Here is a 26,359-nt window from a genome sequence, read left to right on the forward strand (position 1 = left end):
TTGTAAATACACCCACAATATGGACAAAAAAAAGGGAAATCCAGTGAAACAACTGTAAGTGTGTTTTCATTTATTGCTCCCACACCTTCAAAACAAACATTATGTACTACTGTTTTGCTAAAGAGTTTCTCATATAATTTACTCAGTTAAAAAAAATAAAATTTCCTGGCAATTCGATGTATTTATTTTTTAACAATTGTCTAACAACATTTTAACTTTACTGTACATTGCCAACAAAAACAGTACAGGGAAACGAAATGATCCGTTGATGTTATGGTTAGTTTTACATGAAGATGCGGACTTAGCATTTGGATTGGTTGTATAGGCACAAGACCCTCTCTGGGGCCTGTTTATGCGCAAGTACTAATTTTCCATGTGTTCCCCCAATCCCTCTTCCCATCCCTCTCCCCTAATACACCCTCTACGTGCATCCTAAAAGAGACAAGTATCCTGACATCATTTTATATTGTAATGTGCTACTTTGGGCTCATAAGAAGTGCAAAACAGTAAATATATAGATATAAACACATGCACTGCCTTGTAGAAATACCTACATCATACTTGTTTGTCTGGGATAAGCAGAATACTCTTAAATCTGCATGTTATGATGTCTGCCCAGACAAGCATGTATGGTGTGTTCTGTTGGCGTAACTTTGCACAGTAGGTGCATGTCAGTGACTGCAGTAATAATGCACATTGTTTAAAGAAAACTACAGTATTCTTGATACTGTATGTATATTGCAGTGCAAATGTCCATAACCCCTGAGTCACACTTCAGAGAAGACAGGCATACAACTAAGGATAAGGAAAACTGTTCTCACACCTTTGTGATAATGCTGTATTACACTAATAGCTGCAGAAAACAGTTTGTATAGTTTGTTCATAATGTAGTTTGTCTGTATATGTACAGTATCGCACACAGGCTTTAGACTCACACAGGCTGTAACAGCAATGACCAAATTCATCAGTGACTGTTGAAGGTGTGTCATACAAGAACTTCTGTCCCAGCGGAGGAAATTCACCATACGTGTTTCCACCTATGGCCTTGTCAATACCTCAGAGTCAGGTGCAAATCAAAGATGTCAGCAACTGGAGGAAGAATGGCAGTGTCATAATTTTCCTGTTGTAACAAAGTCCCCTCCTCGTGCTCAAGGTATTCATGAATGTATGATCGCAATGAGGACACAAAGCAGCACAGGGTCCTGGTTTGACTCATATTCTTGCTACCAAGTTTCAGGTTGCATGTGCAAACTGTCTGGACAACAAGTCTTTGTCCACCAGCTGCCAGACTACCTTGGTGACAGCATAGGGCCAGCCAGCATTTACAGTCTTTAGTTGCAGGCTCCATCTCTACTTGTTTCACTGACTGGAGTATAGGAAGCAGAGTGATCTATTGTGTTGGCCTGTCTCTGGGCCAGTGAGTAGTACAGTAGCCGCTCTCTGTTGATACTCAGCTACTCGAAGAGATGATAGCTGTTTCACAATTTGCAAATCCTATCAGTCGATGGACAGGAAATCTCCTGGCAGTTTATCCTGGAACCCCAGAAACTTTGTTATGTAGAGTGGGTTGTCCTATGTCTGTGGCTTTTTACTGCCCCATTCCCTTGCTTTCTGCACAAGAGTACTGGTAGGGAAGTATTGGTAGCTTCCAATTGTCACCTTGCCCACGAGGTGACTTACTTTTGTCTTTCTCTTGGCCTGTGCTCAGTACTTAGAAGACAACAACACACACAGGTACGTTACCTGGGGATATTGAGGAGCAGTTAGCCTGAGTCATACTGTGCATGCACTTCCCGGTGCATTGGGCCATTGTCCATCTGCTGCACAGTTTTGGTGAGCTGTGGTGGCTATGGTCTTAGTGTTTGGGAGCCAGTCTTATCCCAGCTCTGCAGCTGACACCAGGAAGAAACCCACGTGAGATGCCTGGATTGCTGGACATTAGGACCCGCATAGCGTGAGGTAGGTCAGTCGGCAAGTAATGATGGAGGGAGGGACACATCTCCCTGATGGTCAAGGTTGTCAGGCCTTTTTCTCTGGGTCTCCGAATGAAGTTGTGAATGTAGTTACACTGGTGCACTGGTGCTTGTGTGACAGTGAAATGTACTGAGACCCGATTTACAAAGAGTTTGACAGTGGTTTTCATTATGGCTGTCTCTAGCCTTGTGGCCCACTCAGTCCAGCCCTGGTTGACCAATTGTGTTGTTGCAACCGAGTCGTGAGAAGGGGTACAGAGCCCATTAAAGCCCATTAGAGTACAAAGCCTGGGTGAAACCAAAAGTTAGGTGATGTATTGCTAACTCAAGTTCTATCATACGGTTTTATTTAATCAGCGTTTCTGTCGATTAAGTAGAATTTAGTTAAGAAGCTGTAGTTTTAATGAATTAGGATATGCTGTCTTCCTATATGGCCACCCTCCGTGTGGTTGAATAGGTTCATCCTGATTGGTTGGGAGTGAATTTGTAAAAAAAGTGTCCATTAGAGGGCTTCTGTGTTGACAGAACTGCTGTTATAATATTTTACCATTGTTATTACACTGATAACCTCAGGAAACAGTTTGTTAACACACTGTTAATTGCAGCGAACAGTATTTCATCCACATGCATAATGAAATAAACATCTTACTTCTATTATCAAGCCATTGCAAATTAACAATACAGATGTCTGTGCCAGCATGCTGATAAAAAAAGCTGCTACTTAGTAATTACAGCATTACAACCCAGATATTAGAACACCGTGCAGCTGGAAGGTTTATGGCCTTGGAAACTCTGGGTCTGAGACAGGTCTGTGGAGTCCAGTAGTGTTGAGGTTGGTGTCAGAAGGGGCTGGGGAGGAAGAGGAGGAGGAAGTGGAAGAGGTTTCAGTTGGAAGAAGCATCAATGCAGACTGTTGATGCCCTGCGGTCTGCTGCTGTTGTTGCTGTTGCTGTGGCTCTGTATGTCTTTGTACAAGCAACGATGTAAGGCTGTCCTCGATGGGTGCATTCATATTGGACAAGCTCGACAGAGAGTCTTTGGATTCCTGAATGGCCCTGGCCAGTGTGAGGTTAGGGACCTAACAAGGAGAGTGGCAGAAGATGCACAACTTAGTTGGCCGCACTGGGGTAAATGGACCTGTATTCACTTCAAAACTTAATTTGGTGTATTTATCTGACATTTTGTATTCATTCAATATTATTTGTTATTTGAACTTGGTAACCTGTTTTAAGTAAAATCAGTTTTTGTAATATTAAAACTAATAAAAATGCATCTGTGCCTAAAGCATGCAACTTGTTTAAGCCTGTATTGACTCCCATATGGGTGAGGTATATGTCATCCAGACTATTCAGATGGGGACAGTGGCTCAGATTCTTTCCTGTGATTATACAGACTGTTCTGACAAACACTGTGGCAGACAAAACCAATCAATCAAAACATTCAGTGTTAACAGTGTGAAGCAGGTGGGAGCAAAGCATTATGAAACAGTGGCTTGCTGGATTATAGACTACCTCATTGTCTCCTTGAACATCACTGATGACTTGGTGAGAATGTAATTGGAGACCGCAGAAGCCAGCTGATGCTTGACTTCAGTGTTCCGCTAGAAATAATGCAATGCTTCACAAAAAACTCATAAAACCCTCCTTACTTGAGTTCCTGGATGGCTGAAGAAATGGCTTGCAGTCAGAGCAACTGGCTGAACCTTCATGGCAGGTCTGTGATAGTCTGGGCTGGCAGTCACAGTGCTGTAGGCTGGAGGTCCCAGTGTCGGCTGTCTTTGCAGCAGCTGCAGGATGGTGTGAATATCTGACATCAGCTGAGACTCCAGCCTCAAATAGAACAGGAAAAAAAGAGTAAGAAAGACACACATGCAGATAAGAGGTGGGGACTGCCTGAGACTGATCACATAATGGCTGAAAACATACTCAGTTGTACTTCACTGAGCACTAGATGGAGCCTGTGCTCCTCAGTGGACAAATTAAGAGATGATGAAGGCCTGGAAACAAATTCTGCCAGAGTAGTAGACGAAAGACGCTGCACCTGGTAGAAGTGATAATTAGCTTTATGTGGGAGGTGTGAATTCAGCGTTTACTGTGGTTTACTGTGTTTAATCTAATTATGAGTAGATTTCACCCAAGCTCTATATTTAGGGCATCAGGCAAAATGGGGTAAGGGGAAATAACCTTTTAATTACCCATATTCCTTCTAATATACATAGACATTATCAAAAGTCTTATGCTCCTGGTTTACTGTGCTGCTCTATTGTAGTGAGGCAGCATTTGTTTACTGGGATATGACTGATGAGGGATTAAGTAAAAGCAGCAGCACAGTAAACATTCATTACAGGTGCAGCAAACTGAATTTCTCTTGACTATTTATATGGCTTTGTTAAAGAGAATGCTAAACCTAATTGTTCCCCCCGTTACATCTTTTTCAGACTAGTTAAAGCCACAAAAACACAAAATTACAGAAAAGTGCTGCTCATCCTGCAGCCAGATATCATTAGGGAAAAAAGGTCAGGTAGAGTGCAGTGATTAAAATGTCTTATATGTGCTAGATAAAACGAGCCAGCCCGGTATTTCAGATACCTCCAGCTAAAAATACCACCTGCTGTTCATTCGTGTCTATTTTAGGTGGCCTGCTGGCTGCAGGTGTGTTGTTAAAACTACGGCCAATATGGCTCTCCACTAAAGATAATTATGAGATTAAACTGCTATGTATTCATTCTGGAAAGGTAGTGTGCTTGCATATTTACAGTATTGTTTAAATCACAGTGAGTTTATCTTGTTTATCTAATCTGTCATCACTTTTACATTCTAGTGTTCTACTCGGCAAAACCGTACAAACAAACATTTTATACCAATCCATTCTCAAGTTTGATATGTCCTGGTTCTACAGTGGTACATCCTGCTTCCAGTAGATCCAGCCACCCACTCCGGCTCCGACAACACCTTCTGCCAGCTTCTGCCTTCCTCCACCTACTCATGTACAGTACATTGGCAAGTGAATGACACATTGCCAGTGATCGCAGTGACAGTCTAGCTTTACTTTTAGCAGTGTGGGAGGTGACAACTTTAAGAAATAAAGCCCTTCGTAATCATTAATTCACCAACTAAAAATGTAATGGTAGGACAAGTAATAAGAACAATCACTATTTTATTATACTACTTCCACAGAATACAACCAAACTGGATTCCTCTAAAAACACAGACTTAAAGCCACTATGAGTAAAATGTGAACATTTGTGACTTTGGTGCACACAGTAGTAGTTAGGGTGACCAGAGGACAATAGGTGGTATTCAGGACAGAGGAGTTGGGGGTGGTCGTGGCCTCCATTACTTTCAGTGGCATCGAAGAATAAAACCATAACATGTGAAAACAAAACTCAATGCTAAAATTTGTCCTGTCTGTCATTAGGAAAAACAAAAACATAATGACTGTGAGTATGTAACAGTGTATAAATCATGATCATTTACATACAATTTATTTAATTTAATAATTTCATCAATGTGGTGCCTGTCAAAATGTCTACGCAACACACGTGTCAGATCTCTCCTCTGTGGCTGCCTGCAGCTACACTTCCCCTGTCCTTGTGACTGTAACTTCCACTGTCTTCATCTATACTAGAAAACAAAAAGGGGAAAAGAGCAAGCACGTTAATTTGTGGCTTTAACAACACTGTTTAAACAAAGTGCAGACACACTGCAGTCCCTGCTGTAGCCTAGGAATCACACAATGATTTTTATTTTAGAATTTAATGTTTTATTATACTACAGTCAAAACTCATGTTTAGTTAAATTTTCGGCACAGTCAGGACAGGAATCTGGACAACTGCTCGTAATTTGGGAATATCAAAAATTTTTCGGGATGTCTGGTCACCAGCTGCTGTAATGTCAATCCTCAGCAGTAATAGTGTTTTTGTTTGTACCTCAAATTCAGATTTGGGATAGCCATTTTGTATAAAATAAGTGGACAATGAGGGAACCATATATTTATATTTAATTTAACCCCATAACATACAGCCCCCCTTAAAGGGGCTTCAGCACATAAAACCTTTTTTTTTATCCATATGTTTGTGTTGGAGTAAGTATTGTGCTTAAGCCAGGCGTTTTTTGGTGTTAGCGGACTCCACGAAAGCGTGCATGAACGTCACAGCCTACGTAAGCCAATGGATTTTGCGGAGAAGCAGACCCAATTTCTTCACATAGGAAGCAGCATATAGTATATGCCATCATACAGTACATTCCATTATTAAAACCGAAAGCAAACTGAACTGTGTCCAAGCACAACAGACCCCAGCAGAAGCGCATGACTCCTTGGGGTGGGGCGTAGCTGTCCCCAGGGCATGTGGTCTCGGGGCTTTCTTTTTTCTCCCCAAACCCCCTCCCCGTTCTCCTGCAGGTACTGTCCTTTCTCTGTGATGTTTGTGCCTCCCACCCCCATTTCTGCCCCCCTGTCCGGCCTGGTGACAAAATAATACACAAGTAATTAAATAAATAATAAAGACGACAAAGTACTAAATTAAAACTCATTTGTTGAAGCACAATCTGTCTGGCACAACAGGGTATTCAGCTCCTCATACTGCTCCTCATAGGCTCCTCCTGTAATTTACAAGACATATATACAAAATCCAGGTGTATCGTGTATACCCAAGTCTAGGGCTGGGCAATAAAACAATAATGTGTTATGTGGAGTTTAAAGCTTAATGAGGAAAAAACGAGTCAAAGTTTCAGCTCATTTCCCACCAGTAGGCTACTATGTCATATTAACAGTAGTGGAATAATCATTTAGATCATTTACTTAAATGAAATAGAAATACAATAATGTACAAATACTGTAAGTGTAAATGTAAATAAAATGCCCAAAGTAAAAGTACTTGCAATGAAATGGCCCCTGTGTTAAATAATTACTATGTTATTGTATTATTATTACTGATGTATTTATGTGTAAACAGGCGGCTCTTCTTTATCCATTTTAGTTACAATTATCCTGATGAAGATGAAATCTATTATTATTTGATACAGGTCTGGTGAACTGTTGCACTATGCCCTAACAGCAAGTATAGCGAGTGGGCTTCAGTGGGCTTCACATTCTGGGGTAATTCATAATTCATGATGGTTAAATGAGGATCAACCACCATCTGTATGCTGACTGTAAAAACATTTACCTGTTTAAGTGCTGCTGAAGCTGACCTAAGCGTTGTTCCACCTCTCCATACGTGATTTCGCTGGCAGAATTATCTTCCTCCCTCAGGTCCTGGAACTGTGCTGACTCATCCAGGAAGTCCGTAGGCTTCTTACAGGCCCATTTATCACAGCACAGATCTGTAGAGCCAAACCAACACTCATACTTTACATCCTCACATGTGGGTCAGAACAACATCATCATTGAATAACCCCCCCCCCCCCCACACACACACACACACTAAAATAGAATGTAATTAATATAAGGTATCATGTTGTAATTTATCAAGCCCTTGTACAGGGAGTATTGTTGATGCAATGTTTTTCAGGAGCAAACTAACCCTGTTATCTCTGCTGGGCACCTGCTAGTATTCAGCTTGCAGTCCAGTGATATGTGCTGAGCCTCTTTTGTGATTTTAAACACAGAGATGGTTAGTTCTGTGATTACACTATCTGGTGCAGCAGTCCGGGCAGGTGGCTTTGAACTACCATTATGAGCCGGACAGATATGAGGATCCTTGTTGGATGTTGTGTGTGTTTACCATGGATGGCACTTACCTTTGCCCTCATGTGACCTTATTTTCTGTATCCTTCCAGCAGTAGAGATTAACAAGAGCTAATTTTTCTCCATGTGCCAAACTGTCTGTTTTGAACTAAATGTCTTTTCAGTCTTGGGATGTGCTATGCGCATACAGAATTCTGCAATTTCTATATCAGGTTACTGTAATCATTTTAGATCTCTGATTCTCCTCAGACAAATGTGAACTTTCGACTTCTGAATGAGGCTGCAAATCAATATCAAGAATACTGGTTTAGTAAGAGACACTATTAATTATTGTATGTCTGTAAAAGCTTGGCCCCGTTATACAGGTGTGAATATTGGACACCTGAATCTCCCACAACAACAACCTCAGAAATTGCAGTGTTTTTGAGAGTTGAATCACACCTCTCTTACAAGCGCATGCCTGCGTTATAGTTGTGTCTCTATTGTATAAAAATAGGACAGTGGATTGGCTGTTGCTGTTATGGACAAGTGTGGACACAAAAGCATGAGCAGTGGTGAAATAAGAAGCTATGCATGGCAATGGTCATGCAATAAAACTGCCTCTGTGAATCTTGTAATATTCGCTTTTCTTGACTATGTACAATAATTGGAAAATGATCATATTAAGCTATCAGTGTGATTGCATGTTTCCTCTTCTCCCTAATTTGGAATGGCTAATGTCCCAGTACTCTGGTACTTGTCACTCCAAAGACTGTCTTGGCAATATGTTGAAAGTGCAGCCTTCTCATTCATTTCAATAAGACCGCTGCGTTGGCTAATCAAATATTTGCTAGCTCACTTTCCTGGTTGAGTACTTACTCTATCATTTAAATTCATTGTTGAGACGGGTATAAAATAATTGTCACTGTTATAACTGTCCAGAATTGTGAAATCCTGCCTCAGAGTATTATAAGCTCCTGTGCAGTGTTTTGACGTAAGATAAGCCTTTAAACACACAGATATATTACTCAAACCAGCATTGGAAGCCTGGGAATATCTCAACCCCTTTCATGTTCACAGAAACATCTAACAGACGTTCCTACTGTAAATACAAAGGACATGATTCCCCACTCCCAGTGCTGCTAATTATGTTGCTCTATACTGCATAGGAACCCCTTACAACACAAACTTTTTGTCAAAACAATAACCATTATGTTCACATAACACTAATAATTCATCAGTGAAACCAGGGTGCGATTTGTGTAAAAAACTGGATTGATCGGAAAGTTTAAAAAGTTTTTCCCTTTTATTATAAAAAAAATAAATAGCCAATGTAACATTACATTGCGATGCAGAGTTGAAGTGAAAACGCAGAAAAGACAGATGCATGCTGTATTTAACTCTGAAGTGCAGTGATTGGGTAAGGGGAGAGAGACTGATTTAAAAACCGTCACTTTCAAGAGTGTCGTTAAGTGAGACCCTGTAGCTGTGTGTTTGAGCATGTTCACTGATGTTACAGAGAAACTGGGCAGCTTGTCATCAGAAAAACAGATCATCAGATTTTGATGTGTCTTGCAGCTTCAATATTATCGGCTGCCTTCCCCTCGACAGAGACAGGCAGCTACATCATAGTATTTAAAAATAATATTAACCCTAACAAAACTACGGATTGATCCCAAACGTGTGTTTTGTTATCAGTTGTATCACTAGTGAAGTAGCACTGATCACTCTGAGGGGGGGATAAATTTTCTCCCCACCAGAAAGGGGGAAATCTCACGCATCCCCCTGGCAAATCGCACCCTGAGTTAAATCTAAATTACCTTCTAAAGATTGTCTTCTCTCCAAGCTGTCTCTGACAATAAGATTTGAGTCCTGGACGGCGGCACTGGGTGGAGAGGGACCCAGGACTTCTGAACATCTTTTTAGGCACGAGTTAGACTCCCTCTCCCTCCCCAAGTCTTTAACCACTTCCTTGTTTCCACCTGTAGAATGGCAATGAACAGGTGTTAAAGGAATAACACTGTACTGTATTCCGTATGGAATACGTGTTCTCAGGGAGCTTCCACTCAACAAATTTGCAACCACAAATCAAGCTAAAAGAGGCTCTACTGGACCTGTGCAGATTAGTTTCTACTTACCTTCAGATAGATCTGGTGTGAAGGATATCCTTCTTTTAATGCTCTTAGTGCCCTCGCCATCTGAATCACAGCCTTGGGAACTTGAGGGCTGCAACAATGTGAGCATTGGAATCTATTCATTAATGCATTTAGTGGTCAATATTTATTAAATTTGAATTGCTAGAATGTTGATAAAATCTAATTTAATTTTAAGTATCATTGTTAAAAGTCCATAGTCATGACAATGTGAATACTTGTTAAACACCATCAATTTAACATATAGGTCCCATAACACCAGCGTAATGTCATCTACCTTTGCAGACTCATCTCTAAGGTTGAAGGTAAGCTCCAGGTTGTTGAAGAAGCAGTCAGCGAACTCTGGGTACATGTCTAACACCTCCAGGAGGTCTTCTCTCTGAATGGTGCTCAGGTCACAGTAACTTAGAGCTCGAACATCAGCATTGGACTTTCCAGGCTTGGCCAACACATGGATCATTTCTCCAAAGATGTCATTTTTTCCTGGTATCAACACACACAGAGACAAAACATCTTCTTGTAAGGTTCACTGGGATAGGGAAGTCTTAGCTTTAGTTGCTTCTACAAGAAGTCCTGCTCATTACAGAGATTCATTTGTGTCATGTTTTCTATAGGGACTTATCTCGCTATTCCTCAGGCTCTCTCACTAAAGTGCACCCAGCATGTTTGTTTTTGCGGATAATAAAAATCTAACAGCCCTCCCTCTCTGTGTGGATGATCTCCCAAGGCCTGTGCATCAGTTGTTTTTCCATCTTTGATCCATTATTTACGCTGAGGAATAACTCCTAACTTGAAGCAACTTTGATGTGGAGGGAAAGGAGGGTTTGATTGTGATTGACACACTTACTTCAAAGAAGAAATTTGTGTTGATAATGGCTATCACATAATGAATCCAGTTCGTCAGCAAACGTCTAGGTAGTAATTAAATCTAACTTGGGCTTAGTTTCGAAACTGGGGAATAAAAGAGTTTCCTCTGCTAAAATGAGTGTCCATTTTGCAGAGGGCTGGAGGTTTGGTTTAAAGGCCATGATGAAAAATCCCTTTGTTGGTCCCGGGGTTCACTAAATGCCAACACTGTAAGCAGGGGTTCAGGAGAAAGAGATATGATATGTTGGCTGCCAGTGTGCCTTTCACAGCATGCAAATGGACACCTTTCTACCACAGAGTACAGCCTTACACAGAGTGGTGTATTTCTCCCCCACATACAGCTCTCAGCACAAGGATTTAGATAGTCATTAGCCTGGATGGCGGTGTAAGAGACAAATTCACTCACTAGTGGAACAATGCTAGCAGCCTTGTTGGACTCAATATCATTACAAGAGGAAAAATGCTTTAGCCCTATCGGCTGACTGCTACCTTTTTAGAGGCTGGGGCAGTTTCGTAGGTGATAACATGCTAAGAAACATACAGCTTCTCACAAACAAATTGGAGCAAAATGGTGCTGATGGAGCATTATGTTTGAATCAAATATATACGGGTTGATATATGGGATCAGTGACTTTTCCTATGTGTTTGTTAATAATAGGTTTTGTGTGATGCAGCAGCTTTTGCTAAGCTTAAACCCCATTCTGTCAGGTGCAGCTTTGGAGAGCATTCATCTTAGGAATAATCGCAAGTTTAATCCGGGCCTGGCCTGTAGCACCTGGCTGTGGTTCACCAGAAAAAAAGATAAATATTCATTAATCTTACAAGAAGATGAGTATTCAGTATCAGTATAATTACTATGGCAAAATATTGTTTAAAATTTCGAGCAATCGTTTTAGACAGTTTAGTCTTTTATTGTCCTTTTTTTATAATCACTGTTTTGCAGTTTTAACTCATTTCCCTGTGCTGTCAAGAAAGTGACAGCTATTTCACCGTGTTCTGTGAAATTGCCAAATAGCATTTCATTTCATGGAGCCACTTAATAGAAATGTCAGAGTCTCAAACCTGCCACATGAACAGCCCTATTGCCCAGAGGACAAAAAAATGGGTGACGGCAGGCACACCTTGCCATTCTTGTCAAAATGTGTGAACACGATGTGGTTTAGCTGCCGTGTGACTTGAAAATTATTCACATTTTAACAGTTAATTCTTTGATATGCACACAAGTCATGCTGAGCTTCATTGTAAGTATTACTGTGTTAAAATAATATGTGCCCATAGGGATGCACTGCCTATCCTTTCCTCAGCTTTGACAGCTCTGAGCAGCATCTCCACATATTTGAAAATATCAACATTCTGGGCAGAGTGGGAGGTTAATGCCATCAATAATTCAAATATTTCAATCAATCAGAACAAACTACATAATTAATACACTTCACAAAAAATCAAAGGTGGAAACCCATGTGCAACCAAAGGCACATTCTGTAATTTTCTGACATCCTAGAAAGCATACTTTCATTTTTGTGCAAAAAGTGAACGTGGTAATTTCAAATCAATTCTTCCAATAAAACCCATGTGCTTTGAATACACATATTGATATATTAGCGTGACCTTTTTGTACACACTTCCTCTTTGACTATAAACAAAAAGCAAAGTCATATATTTGCTCATGCAAACTCACAAAACACTGAGGTCAGACTACAATTGAACCACCCTTCCCTTTTATAAGAGCAGAACCAAAAGCAGCAGCATACATGTTATGTCTTTGTCTCAACGGATTTGATGCTGATATTCAACACACAAGCTGCTGAGAGATCTTCTATACAACAGGGAGATGACTTTTACAGTTTTTACACCTCTTGTGATAGGTGGCATACAATAGAAACTGCTACCTCATCCATGATACTGATGATGGACACAGGCAAACAAAAAAATATCTTGGCTCAAAGAAGATAAAAAACACTCATCCACCAATAACAATTTCAGCTTTCATAGAACATACATAACAGTGTCTCATTGCAGTCATTTAGCACCCACTCTCTAGGCTACCCATTATTATACTTCCCATAATCAACAAGGGATTGTATTTACCGAGGATGGCTACCACAATGTCATCTTTCAGGATCTCAATAGAGCCGCGGGACAGAAAGTAGAGAGCGGTGAGCACATCACCACTGTGGACCAGAGTGTCTCCAGGAGGAGCATGAGTGGTTTTGAAGTGCATGGCCAAGGCCCTCAGGCAGCCTTTGGTGGCTCCTTGGAACGCTTTGCAGTTGGTAAGTAGATTCTTGTTGAGGTGAAGGCAGATATCCGCCTGCAGGCACTCAGGAAAACCTTTTAACACCTGTGATGCAGAGAAAATCCGTGAGTAAAATGCACAAAATATTCGTTTGAAATCCTCAAAGAGACGCATTTAGAATTGGTCTGCGACCCAGGGGAAGCTGTGAGCAGCAAATGTGTTGAGATGAATGCACTTTTATTAAAAGAAACTGTAATTAAGGTTGACAATTGCACAGAGATGAGGATATGGGATGAAAACAATGTTTTATAGAGTCATAGACCCATTAACTACAGTCGGTTGCATATACATCGTAGGAAAAAGATCAAATGCAATATGGCAGACACTATGATGTTTCCAAATTAACACGCATTCCTATGAATTATATTAAGATGTAACAATTGCTTATTTTGTAGGATTTCCATAACAAATCTTAACTTGGATTAATGTACACGAAGCCTGCTCAGTTTTGGCTTTGTCTCTTTCTTTTCTTGAACTGGTAACACATAATATCGGACTTATCTGACCATTAACCACATTTAATAATCACAACTTTTATGCTTTACCCTGCTCCTTTATAGTGTTTATCATATATTACATGGTTACAACATTCTATGATTAAACGATTACTGCAAATTAAAACAAGAATGTGGATCCATAAATCCCAGCGTTGGATGAGAAGCTAATTTATGGGAATGTAATGCTTGAATTAATAAGTACACATTTAATCTTGCGTTAAATGCCAAAACATTTGTTGGGAAAATGAGAGAGAGATTCTACCATACTCCATAAAATTACGTGGTAATGAAACATAATCGTGCATCTTGCACTGTTAAAATCTAAATAGTATAATTAATTAAATATTAATTATCTTTGCTTTAAGATATGTAACGATGTCATGACAATGAGATGGATTCACAAAGAGATCATGCATAAGTGATGGAAATGTTGACTACTGACACTGTCTGGATGATGCTATTTTAACAGTTCTGAAACAGTGATACATTTAGCCATGAAAATGACAAAGAAATAAAAAATATGTACCTCCTGCTCTTACCGATGTAGAGATGTTAATCCACATGAAAAGCAGACAAGAGAAAGGAAAGCACTTTTTAGAATCAGTATTTGCAGTATTGCTATGATCATTCAATGAGATCAGTTAATTTTGTGAGGTATCCTATGCCGTGTGGTGATCTTCTTTTATTTACCGTGTTCATATCAATGCCATTGGTGTAGGCCCAGGAGTGTTGGAAGTACTCCTCCAGTCTCTGTCTCAGTGGGTTGGGAATCTGGTGAAAGCGTATGAACTCCTTGACTCGTAACATTTGTGCATGATAGCGGGCCGTACCCGAGTACAACCTCTGGATGATTGCAGAGACGTTCCCAAAAATACTGGCATACATGAGCGCTGAAATACAGACAATGGTCGATAAATGAGGTAACACTCTACAGACTGCTTTGTGTGTTTCTTGCCTTTACCCACAGAGGCACACTGTTAACTTGAATTAATGTGAACAAACGCTGCCATAAACACAGACAATGTATTGTCTAGGATCTGATCAAAAGAAGTTTATGCCTTAAACCATTTCAAGTGCTTGCCAGATAAAGGCAGAATAAAAGAATGCTGAAAGAAAATAAAAAAGACAATAAAATACTCACAGCCAATCAACATGACACAGATGGAAAAGATCTTCTCTGAGTTGGTGTTTGGAGAAACATTTCCAAAGCCCACACTAGTCAGACTGCTGAAGGTGAAGTAAAGTGCTGTGACATACTTGTCCTTAATAGAGGGACCAGAGCTAGGATCGCTGTAGTTGTATCTCTTTCCTATGGACACGCCCAGATTGTCTAGCCAGCCAATCTTGTGCTCCAGGTAGGGCTTCTCGACGTTGCCAATGGCATACCATATACAGGCTAGCCAGTGGGCAATGAGGGCGAAGATGCACATGAGCAGCATAAGGACTGCAGCACCATATTCAGAGTAGCGGTCCAGCTTCCTGGCTACACGCACCAATCGCAGAAGCCTAGCAGTCTTCAGCAGGCCAATTAGAGTGGTAGTCTAAACAAAATGTACAGTAGAGCATTTTATTAGTAATAGCAACAGTAGTTTGAATGTTAATTTGTCACACTAACAATACTTTTAGGGTATTATAATATGATAACATGTACATAATTTCAGTATTTGACATTTTACATGCAATTCTGTCATGAAGAAAAGATCTTATTTATTTTAAATCTACCAAGCAGTGAAGCTAATGCGAAGGTGCCTTTAACCGGCATTCTTTCTAATGGCCAGCAGGGGGCGATTCCACCGGTTGCAAAAAAGAAGTCCAATTGCATTTTTGTCAATGACAAAATGACCCTACTTCTCACTTGATTTATTACCTCAGCAAACACTAACAAACACTAGTTTATACTAACAAAAACAAGTTTATAGTTTCAATCTCTAGTTTCAAGGCTTCTTCAATACACCATGATGTTTATTTAGTAAATTATGGTCCCATTTTGTATCCACTGCACTGTGTACGTTTAACTAGTTTTGGAGTGCTGTTAGTGTTTTTCAACTAAGTACTTTTTGTTTTAAGCCTGTTTATCGCTGGCCAAAATTTGCATCCCAAATAATATCACAGTTAACGGGAATTACGGATGCACCTTACTAACCTAGTTAGCTAGCTCCACTCTCTCATCCAAATATAGTTAAAATGCCAAACTCAAGTCTTCAAAATGGTAGTCAACAAACCAATGGGTGATGTCATGGTGGCTACGTCCACTTCTTTAATACAATCTAAAGCTGTGACAAATCATGAGAGTCAGTTGACAAACTGAGGTCATGAATTTCCTTAACAGGGAAAAAAGGCAAAGGCTCTGTTGTGGCAACTCTCCCACAGTTCTTTGGTCAAAGGCAAATGGACACAGAAGTGAAGACACCACAAATAAATCCTCATTTATTCAACACTGAACAGGCAGTAACACTCACTCAGAGGGTCCCTGGGAGTTTATTTGTGCTTCTATGCCATCAAGAAAGGTTTTTAACAATACTAACCCCCATTCTGATTAGCATGGCCATTTATCTACCTGACAATTACTGAATGACCTTTGAAAATGAAGTTAATGTCTGCGCATGAATGAGACTCTCCTTCCTAACCCCTCCGTTAGGATTGTATTTAATCTTTGTTTCCTTAAGAGACATAAAAACAAAACCTACTTGACTTTTCCTCATTTCTCCTCATTCTATTTCTAAGTTTCTGTCTTTAGTATGGTTTAGATCTTTATAATCTTGACCCTATATCTTGCGGTGAAAATGGTGCCATAAGCAGAGCCAGTAAAACCTGATAGAAAGCAAGCTTTTTTTTTAGTATAATGTATGGAATATCTGACTTTACTGTGAGCTTTCTGCAAGAAGATTCATTGTGGTTTTGGAGGCCTCAATGATTCTCTATTGTAATATGTTTATGCCCAGTTGTAGGACAATCTCTCCTTTGGTGAGTGAATTATTTGCATTTGGCATGAGAGGTTTTGGTTTGCATCCTATCTTGTACTAAACACTGTGACATTTTTATTATTCAGCCATGACTACATACTTTCCCTTAAAGCTGGAGTAGTCAACATTGGAGAAACTAGCAAGAGACAGCTAGATTTTGATAGTATCCAACCGAAAATAAATCCCACCCTCTCCCTTTACGTTCCCTCCAAAGCGACTCCCCCAAAATACATTTCCATGTGCCGTGAGTGCACAGGCAGAGTGCGGGTAGGCAGGCAGGCAGGTAGGCCAGTCCGAATGAAATGACTGACTGTGCTTATTACAGTCCCGTGAAAGCCAAATATACTGTATTTTTGTCTTTTTTGCGTCAGAGCGTTCGCTTATTTAATTGCTGTTGTGATAAAAAGTGAATTTCAACAAAAAAGCCTGTGAAATAAATTGCCTACCTCAGCTTTAAGCTTTAATGGCTTGATCACTACAATTGGCAAAATAACTTTTCCTCCAAAACAGTTGTGTTATGTACAGTACAGTAACGGTATGACTGTAATTTACTTAATATAATAAGGTTCCTATGGAAAAAAGTTACTCTTATCCACTGTCTGGATTTTTCTATGGTTCTGTCCTCTAGTGGCTATTTTAAGAAAACAGACTTCCTATTGCTTCGGTACTGGCACATACATTTTATGAGCTGGCTGCCTGAATGGGTTTGAACAATACTATAAATGTAAGAATTGACCAGAATTCTTTGCTAATGTTACTGTGAACTTGATCGGACTAGAGTTTGTTTTGCTGATGCCAAAACTGTTGAATATCTGTTCTAAGCTCACTTACCACACCATTTTGTAAGTGTAACTACAAAAAATTATCTTTATTTTAACTTAACTTGAACTGTTTTTGCATGGAAACTTGCTTTGTTGTGGCTGGCACTGTTGCAATAAAAAGTATGGTTTGAGTCCATTGTTTAATTGGGGCCTTTCTGTGTAGGATTTGCATTTTGGAAACTCTGATGGTGTCGCTGTAGAGTACTTTTGTCTGTCAGTATGTTAGGGCTTAATCTGAATTTAAAGGCCTACACTGAAATCTAATAACACCAGAAAAACATTTATTTAAAATTTAAATACATGAACATGAAATATTATAAACAAAACCTAACATTTGGCCTTTAATATCTAGTCAGTTAAACCTACAAGCACACTGCACTCTACAATCTAATGAAAGTTCAATTAAGGCTTAAATGTACCTGCACAAGCAATTGCATAACACAGCTGCTCAGCACTATGCCCAACCCCCCACCCTCCACACACACTATTCCTCTTGATTGGAGACAACATTTAGGGAGTTCAAATTGGGACAAAGCACTCAATTTATTTTCCACTGCATTCACAGTGAAACAGCTTGAAATAAATCTTATTCTATTTCACTTTTATTCTATTTCTATTTCTATAATAATAATTATTATTAAAAACAACCTTCATGGTGCGAATCTTGCATAATTCCTCTCACAGTATGTTCAATCTTGTGGCAAGTTGTTTTGAAAGCAACAAGACATTGATTGAAATCTATTTCAAATATATTCCCCGCTCTAATCAAAAGGTTCACTTAAGCGCTTGTAGGTTAAAACCGTCTTATTAAGCTGCTAAATTAAATGAGCCTTGTGAAAACCATCTGCCACTGTCTTGGTTGCTTTTATTTTCTGAATGAGAATGCAGCGGAGCGGGACTTTGTGTGTTCGGTCTGAAACACAAATCTGGAAAGCTACAAATGCAAGCAATGTATCAGCACATTATCACAGTATGTGAGCGGGAAACAATCAGTTCCCTTCAGTTCATTTTTTAAATCAAAATCAAGTTAATAGTTAAATATGGTTGTATTGTATTATATAATCATGGTATTGATTTGAGGCTGAGGCAAAATGTATTTTTTTTTACTTACTACCTATTGTGCAAATTTGCCAGGACTGTTTTGTGATTTGTTTGCTACACTGTTGTGAGAGATTTTCTTTTTCATTTGTTGTCATTTACTGAACTGACTCAGCAGTAGCAGCACAGCAGCAGCAGTGGTGAAAAAGATGATTATGGTTTATAATCAGGAGCTTTTCTGGTGTAATGGAGTGCCTACAAAGCACGATAAAGCACTGAAGTGGATCCAGAGCCTGAGGGGACATATCCTACCACCAAACAAGCCAGCAGGCCTGGCAGGCAGCCTACCAATGGCCATCTCACATCTGCATGTAAGCTGTGCACACAGCCCTGTTGGCCTGCTCCTCACATAAATGCATCATTGATTGCCATTTGGTAAGCCATTAATCCGTGTAAATGGATTCTAGAATGAGGACCATTCAAAAAAAAAAATGAGTGAAAAAAAATGGAAAAAAAAACATGCAATTTAAAGTAATCCTTTCAGAGCCGAGACAGAAAGATTCAGGCTTTAAGTAGTAGCCCAGGGGCACAAGTCTGGATAACAGCGCATGCGTGGTCGGAGTAAAGCTCCCTGGGAGAAAAAAAATTAACAGGTAATAAATATATGCATTAAAGATAACATACCTCATCTGATCCTGAGCCAAAGATAAGAAGGTCAAAGGGGATTGCTGCCACCATGTCTATAAGGAACCAGCCTTTAAAGTAATGGATTGCTATTTTAGCTGGATCGCTGACCACCTCTTCGTTCTGGTTTACGTAAGTGGTCCTGAAGTTTATAAGGATGTCAATGATGAACATGATGTCCACAATTAAATCCACTACATTAAGAGGGTTGCAGGAGTATCCACATTCACGCCTCTTCTGCTCCCCTTGGTCATTGAGAAGGAAAGCAGCAGAGTAGGGAGTGAGGATTGCTGTGTAGATGACCAGCAGCAGGATCAGCCAGTCCCACACAGCTTTGAAGGGGCTGTAGTGTAAGATGGTGAACTTGTCAATGCGGGCTGTCTGGAGTTTGTACTCTGGTAACACATCAGCTCCAAGTGACAGGACCTAGAGGAGTAGCAAAAGAGGTTCAGAACAGGTGGGGGGAAACCACCTGATTACACCACTCCACTTTGATCATTTGTCAGGAAATTCCACTTAATTTTAATGTGGGTCAACCTCTTAGTTGAATAGGATTACTGAAAATATGACACATTTTTTACTCTGTCACCTGTCTAAATTTATGTTGATAGTGTACAGTAAAACAATCAGTTTGTTGTTCATCCATCGGACAAATTGATCAAAGAAAGCTTGAGCACATAGTTCTTATGATAATTATTGAGGTAATTTAGCCAGCTCACAGAATGATTTGAAGGACTGATTTGACAGTAGCTGTGACACACCAAGGTAAGTGCTCAGCAGTCAAACAGTATTAGGTAAAGGCAGCCTCTCTTCTAAGACAAGTATGTCCTGCACTATGAATAATGTGACTGTCTAACTTGTTCTGCATTTGCAAGAGGTACATTCTGTACTCTTGGTGAAAACTGTAAGCATGTCAATGTACAGATGACACAGAGGACAAAAGCTGTATGAATTTTGTGTAAGCAAACGTTGCTTTTATTCCCCCATATGAATGGCTGGATGGTAAATTATTCAGTGTGCTCAGGAAGGCCAAGCTGTCCCCTGTTTTTGGCTTAATAAGCAGTGGCAGACAAAGAGAGAGGGCTCACTTATGGCAGAAAATAGTGCAGGAGTGAGGATGAGGGCAACGGGTCTCTATCCATTTCAGCACATTCTCCTATCTTCAACACATGAATTATAGATTTCCCCATGGTAGCAGTCAGGTAGTAGATGCAGTGTTTACATCTCAGTGGTGTCTCCAAACTCTAAACTAAAGTCAGCAGGGAGGGACAGCATTTAATCATGAAGGTTTGTCTTCATTCAGAAGTTTAAATATAAAGTTGCTGGGCCTCTATTGTGCATTAAATTCCTCGGAAGAAGTGGCAGTTTTGTTTTTCTATGACCTACACACAGTTTTCTAATGTGCTGTGCATGCTATTTGTCAGAATGATTCAAGTTATCCCAAAGATATAGGCTTGGGTATTTTGGCTTTCTATTTAATGTTATCAGATGAAACAAAGGTATTCATTTATTAAAACCGCAACAAATGCATGCACTCTTAGCTGGCATCATCTGTGCTGTTATCAACAGGGAATTCTGCCACCAGATAGCCTTTGTTTCAGCTGTATGACAGACAGTGTTGGTCCTGCTGCATTGTCCTTGAGCAAGAAACTGAATCCTTGATGAATCCCTGCAGAAGTGTTGAAGTGAACCTGCATTTGGGCTTGCAAGTAAAAAAATGCATTTCTTTTATGAGGGGTCAGCCATGTCTCCCCCTTTTTGAAAGTTACCCATAGATGATGTTGATGAGTATGAATTTGACCTTTTTTCCCCTCTATATTATCCCTACTTTCTCCGCTATAAGGAATGCCAAACTACCCCTCACTTATGTTTCTGCTCCACTGCTGACATGGATGAGCAGTGAACCATGGGATCACAACTGCTTTTTTCCCCACATGCCAGCAGGAAATTCACCGGGAGGGTTTAACATGGGCTGAGAATTTTTTCTCTGTATTACCTATGTGAGTGTGGATTTCAAAATCACCAGATGCAGATGTCACAGGACAATGGGCTGCTAGCAAAAATAAGGTTCATATGGTTCAGACGAAACTGCGCTATCAAACAAAGTGGATCTTCCTGACTCACCTGTGTGACTTTTTCTGTGACATTGTGAGTCCTGTCTTTGACCTTTGGTGCTATGATGGTTGCCTCTGATGCTGGAGGAGAATGAGTCTTCTTTTCAGTCCCCTCAGAGAAGTTGAGTGCAATCAGAGGGATCTTGCTGATGGTGCTATACTTGTTGATGTTAGAATCAGAGGTAGAGCAAAGCAGGCTGGACGTCACGTTATTAAAAGGGCCTAGTGGTTTAGAACAAATGGTAGTCAAATTAGTATTCTGAATAAACATACAGTATCTTAACTTGGTTAAATGCACAATATTCTGTAAGGTTAGCCATTAATCCTACACATTAATCTTATATATTCATTGATAGGAGTTGATATGATGCAGTTACTAACAACCCAAGTTGTCACTATCTTATGGCTGTGAAAATGACAAGTATGTAATGCTAACTGTGCAAGTTCTGCTCACTTGATTTGGCGAGCAAAGTTTAAGCAACTACAATTAATAATTTTGTGAATAATATCAGTTTTTGGTTTTGCAAGGAACGCTTCACTGATTTAAGATAAGATCAGCCATTATTTGTCTCACAGGTGAGACATTTCAAACCATATTTCCATGTTTTAGGTATTAGGGTGACATAATGCATTGATATAATAGCAGCCTAGAATCGACAGGGCTGACCCCGAATAGTCGAAGATTCACAATCGAAGCTTTGCAGCGAAACAAGGATCATGCCATTTTGGCAATATGGGGGTGCTCAACGTCTGATTTTACATAGAACTACCAGTTTTCTCCCAATAAGTTCATATACAGCCTATTACAATATACATTTCAACGTTTAATGCTGTAAATAAACATATAAAAAGAATAAAACTTTCAAAAAATTTTAAAGTGCGTGAATAAATCCAAAATTGTCACCCTAACCCTGGTTTGTCAGTGCGCATGTGTGAGCGTGGCGTGGACGTGTGAAGTGGCAGTGGAGAAACGCTTGCTGAAGAGAAGGAGCTCCAGCTTCACGGTGTTGTGCCGAGTTGTTCGCACCTGGCGGGTCTTTCGGATAATTTATCACTGTTGATGAACCACATAAAGAATATTTGATCGTTTTTAAATAGCCGGCTACTTGAAAGAGACCCCCAAGGAACCGCGACGTGCATGCAGTTATCGGCAGCAGTAATGCACATAAAACTCTGCACAAGACTAGTGAATGACAGGAGAGAGAGAGAGAGAGAGAGAGAGAGAGAGCGCCTCAGTTTAGCTGGAAATTTACAGTGTAAGTTGAATGAAGAGAGACTGCAGCTCTGAAGCTTCTCAAGATTAAAGCGGAGCCCCACCCCCCGGAATCGTCGCGCACCAAAAAACACATGATTCGACTGTCAGTCGAGTATAGGCAGGACTTGACGATTCTGATTGGACTATGTAAATCCTTAGTCGGGGACAGCCCTACACAGCACCACTGCAAAGGGAAATGCACTACAGCTCTATATGTTGCTGAGAATAAAGTTGGGTACAGAGAACTGTACTTGGCTGTGAATTAGAACCAATCACGAATTTAGAGGAACTAGTGATTCATTTATGAGCTTTTAAATTTCATATATTCCTAAAACCTAAATCCGTTTTCATGCACAAATTTTAACAGTATGGAACATCTCTTGCTAAAATAATTTCATAGAAAATTGGATGGGAAGTGTTTAATCCTGTTTCCTGTGTTATGTTGGCATATGGCCAGATATGCAATTGTTAAGCAATTAGCGTGATATTAAACATACATCATCTGGTGGAAAATCCTTAAGTTCTGCTCACTTGAGTTAATGGTTGGCGTAGCTTCGAACAATAGCTAGTCAGCAGAGCTATGGTATCACATAATACAAGCATATATTACATATACACATATGTTTGATTGGCATATGATGAGAGTAGATTTGAGGCTTACAGTATATGATTACATTATATGATTGTATAGACTGCTGATGTGACAAAATCACTACACTGGTCATACAATCATTTTCCATAAAGAAAAAGTGCAGTAAGCCTTCAACTCAACCTATCCATCAAAAGCGGATCTGTGAAGAGCATTTATGCTGATTGCCTTGCTTGAAAGTCATGCTCTAAAACATCACTGAGCAATGAAATCATGGCTAAATATATGACAGATATGTGGACAGAGCAAATAAAGATAAACAATTTAGATGATAAGAGCTAAATTGTGTCTCTTAAACATTATACTTTTGTAGGCCAAATCTGTAATTGTTGTACAGTGCCTTGTTGAACCCAGTGTCACATGGTTGAGTTAACATTGGTCTGCATTCTAATGTAAACTGAATCTTAACGTGATGGTTGGGCAAGACGAACGCAGTATGGCAGATTATATCATACTGTAGGACATACCTTCACTTTGACGATCCCTGAAAAGGCTTTTAGAATTGGAGCTGTAGCCCTCGATTTCATGAACAGACGAGGCTCGCCTCATGCTGTTGATGCTGCCTCTGGGGAAGGTGTTTGACAGGGTGGTCGAGGATTGGTGCGGCTCTGTTTGGTACAGTTTCTCCCAGGGGAGTTTAGGGGATGAATGGTCAAGTGGTTCAGGGCCGATGCTAGCCTGGGAAGCGTGGTGGCTTGAGCCTATGAGGCCATGCGTGTCATTGGCCTCAATGGGACTGCCGATGCTCTTTGTGGGTGAGGGGAAGTTCTGCAGGGCCACTGAGTCCTCATTCTCTTTGGGTGAGTCCACCATCACAGCATCTGGGTCCTCTTGTGGAAGAGATTGCTTGTTGGTATTCATTAGGCTCAAAGCGGCCTGGCGGAAGCGGAAGAATCTACTCCTCCCTAAAAATATTGGAAAAATTATGAGAAGGCTTATTAAGTTTTTAGTATACAGCATTGAAAAATAAAACAGCGTCCAAACAGCATTGACTGATTTTTGTACATAATGAACAATGAAATTCATGGTTAGATTAGAGGTTTATTCTGCCTAGAAGATATGAGGGAAAACAGAAAATGAAATTAAAAAGTTATTTTGTTATGAAAAAAATGAAGATCAATCAAAAGAGATTTTGTTTTGCCATATTGCAACATATCTCCTTTTAGTGTCCATAACTATGAGAAACAGCCGATTGCACTATTGATTTATTATGCGTCCTTGAACAATTTTGGTACAGAAGCCACATTTCAAGAATGGACACAGCGGCAAATGTTAAAGACCTCTTGGGACAGAGTGAAAGTTTCGGGCTCGTTAACAATACAGGGTGAAAGTGAACCCTGCCTCCATCCATCAGCACCCTCCTTACATAACGTCATTGCCATCTGTTTCCATTCCCTGGCCAAATGTGCTGATGGTACAACTAAAGCAGCTTACAATAGAGTTGTGACACTTAACAAGTTTCCTGGAGAGGAACCTAATGACATCCTGAGCTTGCAGGAGATATGCGCAACCTTCCTGTCTCTTCTCTGTAGGGAGACTGTGTCGTCTGTACTGAGAATGCTCTAGACTGTTGCTCTGGTCGAATATTTATATAATACCTATATAGCATAGTACTTAGTACGGAAAAGCTCATATCAACACAATGTGAAGCAGTTTGTTTTTTGAGTGACTTGTTGTGCAATGTAAATCACTGTAATACCAATGATCTCAGCTGAGCCCTTCTATAATTACAGTTACAGATACATTTTGCTTTATACTATAAAAACATATAGTACAAAGTCTAAGGAGTCACATTCCTTTTTAATGATATTTAATGAAGAACAACTACGAGAAGAGCTTTATTTTTGGCCACAGTAAATTGTCTGTACTTGTACTTTGTAGTCAACCACTCACTTCACACTACATTCACACACACTGATGGCAGAGGATACCATGCAAGGTGCCAAGTGATCATCAGAAAGAAACTAATCATACACACACACAGCCTACAAGAGCTCTATCTTTAAGACACAGCCTCCCACTAGCAGTGGTATGGCTCTAGGGATGACAATGACGGTCTGCTGGTTTGTCAGTTGATAGGTCCAGACTAAGCTATCTCAGCAACTCTCGATAGGATTGCCATTAAATTTTGTACTTGTATTCACAGCCCCTGTAGGATGAAGCCTACTGACTTTGGTCCCTGTACTTTTCCTGTAGTGCCACCATGAGGTTGAAATTTGTGATCTTTCATCTTCTCTGTCCAAAATATTCACATTGGTGTCCTCAAAAGAGTGTCCCTTATCATTCTTTCCATATAGGCAGACTGCCGAGGCTTTACCTGAGGACCTGACTCTTCCGTATTGGGCCATATTGGGCTTGTTCATTGGTTGTTTTGTCTCGCTGATGTATAGGTCTATAATGTCCTGCTTGAATTTGATTGCGTATCGTCATTGTTGCGCTTATATTTGCATTTAACTTAACGTCACTTGCACGCTGATGTTGATGATTGCATGGCATTTTGGCGGTAGGGTGCCGGTCGCGGGGTGGCACTGGCCTCTGTTGTGTGCGCGCCGCGGTAGGTCCGGGTTCTGCCTTTTGCTTTCTGACGGCATTGCGTTGTCAATTGGCATTTGGATGGCTGGTGTCTTTGGTGTCTGGGAGTTATTTAAATTAACTGTTTCAGCTCTCATGGTGGTGCTGTGTTGTTTATTTAGCCTATGTTGCCTGATTTTTTCTCATTTTCATTTCTCTCTCAATTGTCTTCCAAGTCAGCTGTTTATTGCATCTGTTCAGCTGGTTGTCTCTTTGTTTTTGTTTGTTTGTTTGTTTGTGTGTTCGTTGTTTTTTGTTTGTTGTTTGTTTTTCTCCGCCCCAAGCCCCCCTCCCTGTTCTCTTGCAGGTTTTATTGCTTTCTGCAATTGGTGTTTCCTTCTGCTATTTGCTGTTGTCCCCACCCCCATCCCCGTTCTCTTGCTGGTGTTGCCCTCTCTCTCTGTGCTGTCTGTTTATGGGGTAGTGTGTTGCTGGGTTTGAAAAACATGATGCTGTGTTTATTGAGGATCCTACTGAGTTTCTTGGATGTCCCATATATGTATAGAATGACTACGTAATTAAATCTGCTCTGCTTCTCTCCTGTGTGTGTTGCTGTGAAGTTGTTGTTCTTCTGTTTTGACAAAAGCCTTTCCTGAAAAAGCTTATCAGCAGCTTACAGTGCTGCCCTGACATGTTTTCTGGGCTTGTTTTAAACAAATTCACACCTTAATTCATGGGATGACTCACACATAACGTGATCTTGATCTTAACAACTCATATGTGGCCTTAATGACTCTCATGTGACTTTTAAGTGTGAATGATCCATAGAGGTTTACCTTTTTGGGAGTCCCCACTTGTCATTAAATATCTT

The 26,359-nt window shown here is 40.2% G+C and overlaps 1 protein-coding gene across 1 annotated transcript in view; it reads right to left on the reverse strand.

Annotated features, from left to right (window-relative positions):
- Window positions 1-718: 718 nt before the first annotated feature.
- The window catches only part of LOC119904056 (potassium voltage-gated channel subfamily H member 7-like), a 40,426-nt gene continuing 14,785 nt past the window's right edge, over window positions 719-26,359 (reverse strand). The window contains exons 4-16 of the mRNA XM_038720440.1: window positions 23,445-23,882; window positions 21,084-21,295; window positions 18,960-19,385; window positions 14,595-14,994; window positions 14,144-14,343; window positions 13,980-13,982; window positions 12,749-13,001; window positions 10,071-10,276; window positions 9,779-9,866; window positions 9,461-9,622; window positions 7,141-7,297; window positions 3,622-3,802; window positions 719-3,051 (exon numbers count right to left, since the gene is read on the reverse strand). Of these exons, the coding sequence (XP_038576368.1) occupies window positions 2,749-3,051; window positions 3,622-3,802; window positions 7,141-7,297; window positions 9,461-9,622; window positions 9,779-9,866; window positions 10,071-10,276; window positions 12,749-13,001; window positions 13,980-13,982; window positions 14,144-14,343; window positions 14,595-14,994; window positions 18,960-19,385; window positions 21,084-21,295; window positions 23,445-23,882 (3,029 nt within the window). The 3' untranslated portion in view covers window positions 719-2,748. The remainder of the gene's footprint in view (window positions 3,052-3,621; window positions 3,803-7,140; window positions 7,298-9,460; window positions 9,623-9,778; window positions 9,867-10,070; window positions 10,277-12,748; window positions 13,002-13,979; window positions 13,983-14,143; window positions 14,344-14,594; window positions 14,995-18,959; window positions 19,386-21,083; window positions 21,296-23,444; window positions 23,883-26,359) is intronic.

This window comes from Micropterus salmoides, unplaced genomic scaffold (genome assembly GCF_014851395.1).
Source record: "Micropterus salmoides isolate LMB-PRFRI ecotype aquatic unplaced genomic scaffold, ASM1485139v1 Ms_hic_scaffold_15, whole genome shotgun sequence".
NCBI classification, from domain to species: Eukaryota; Metazoa; Chordata; class Actinopteri; order Centrarchiformes; family Centrarchidae; genus Micropterus; species Micropterus salmoides.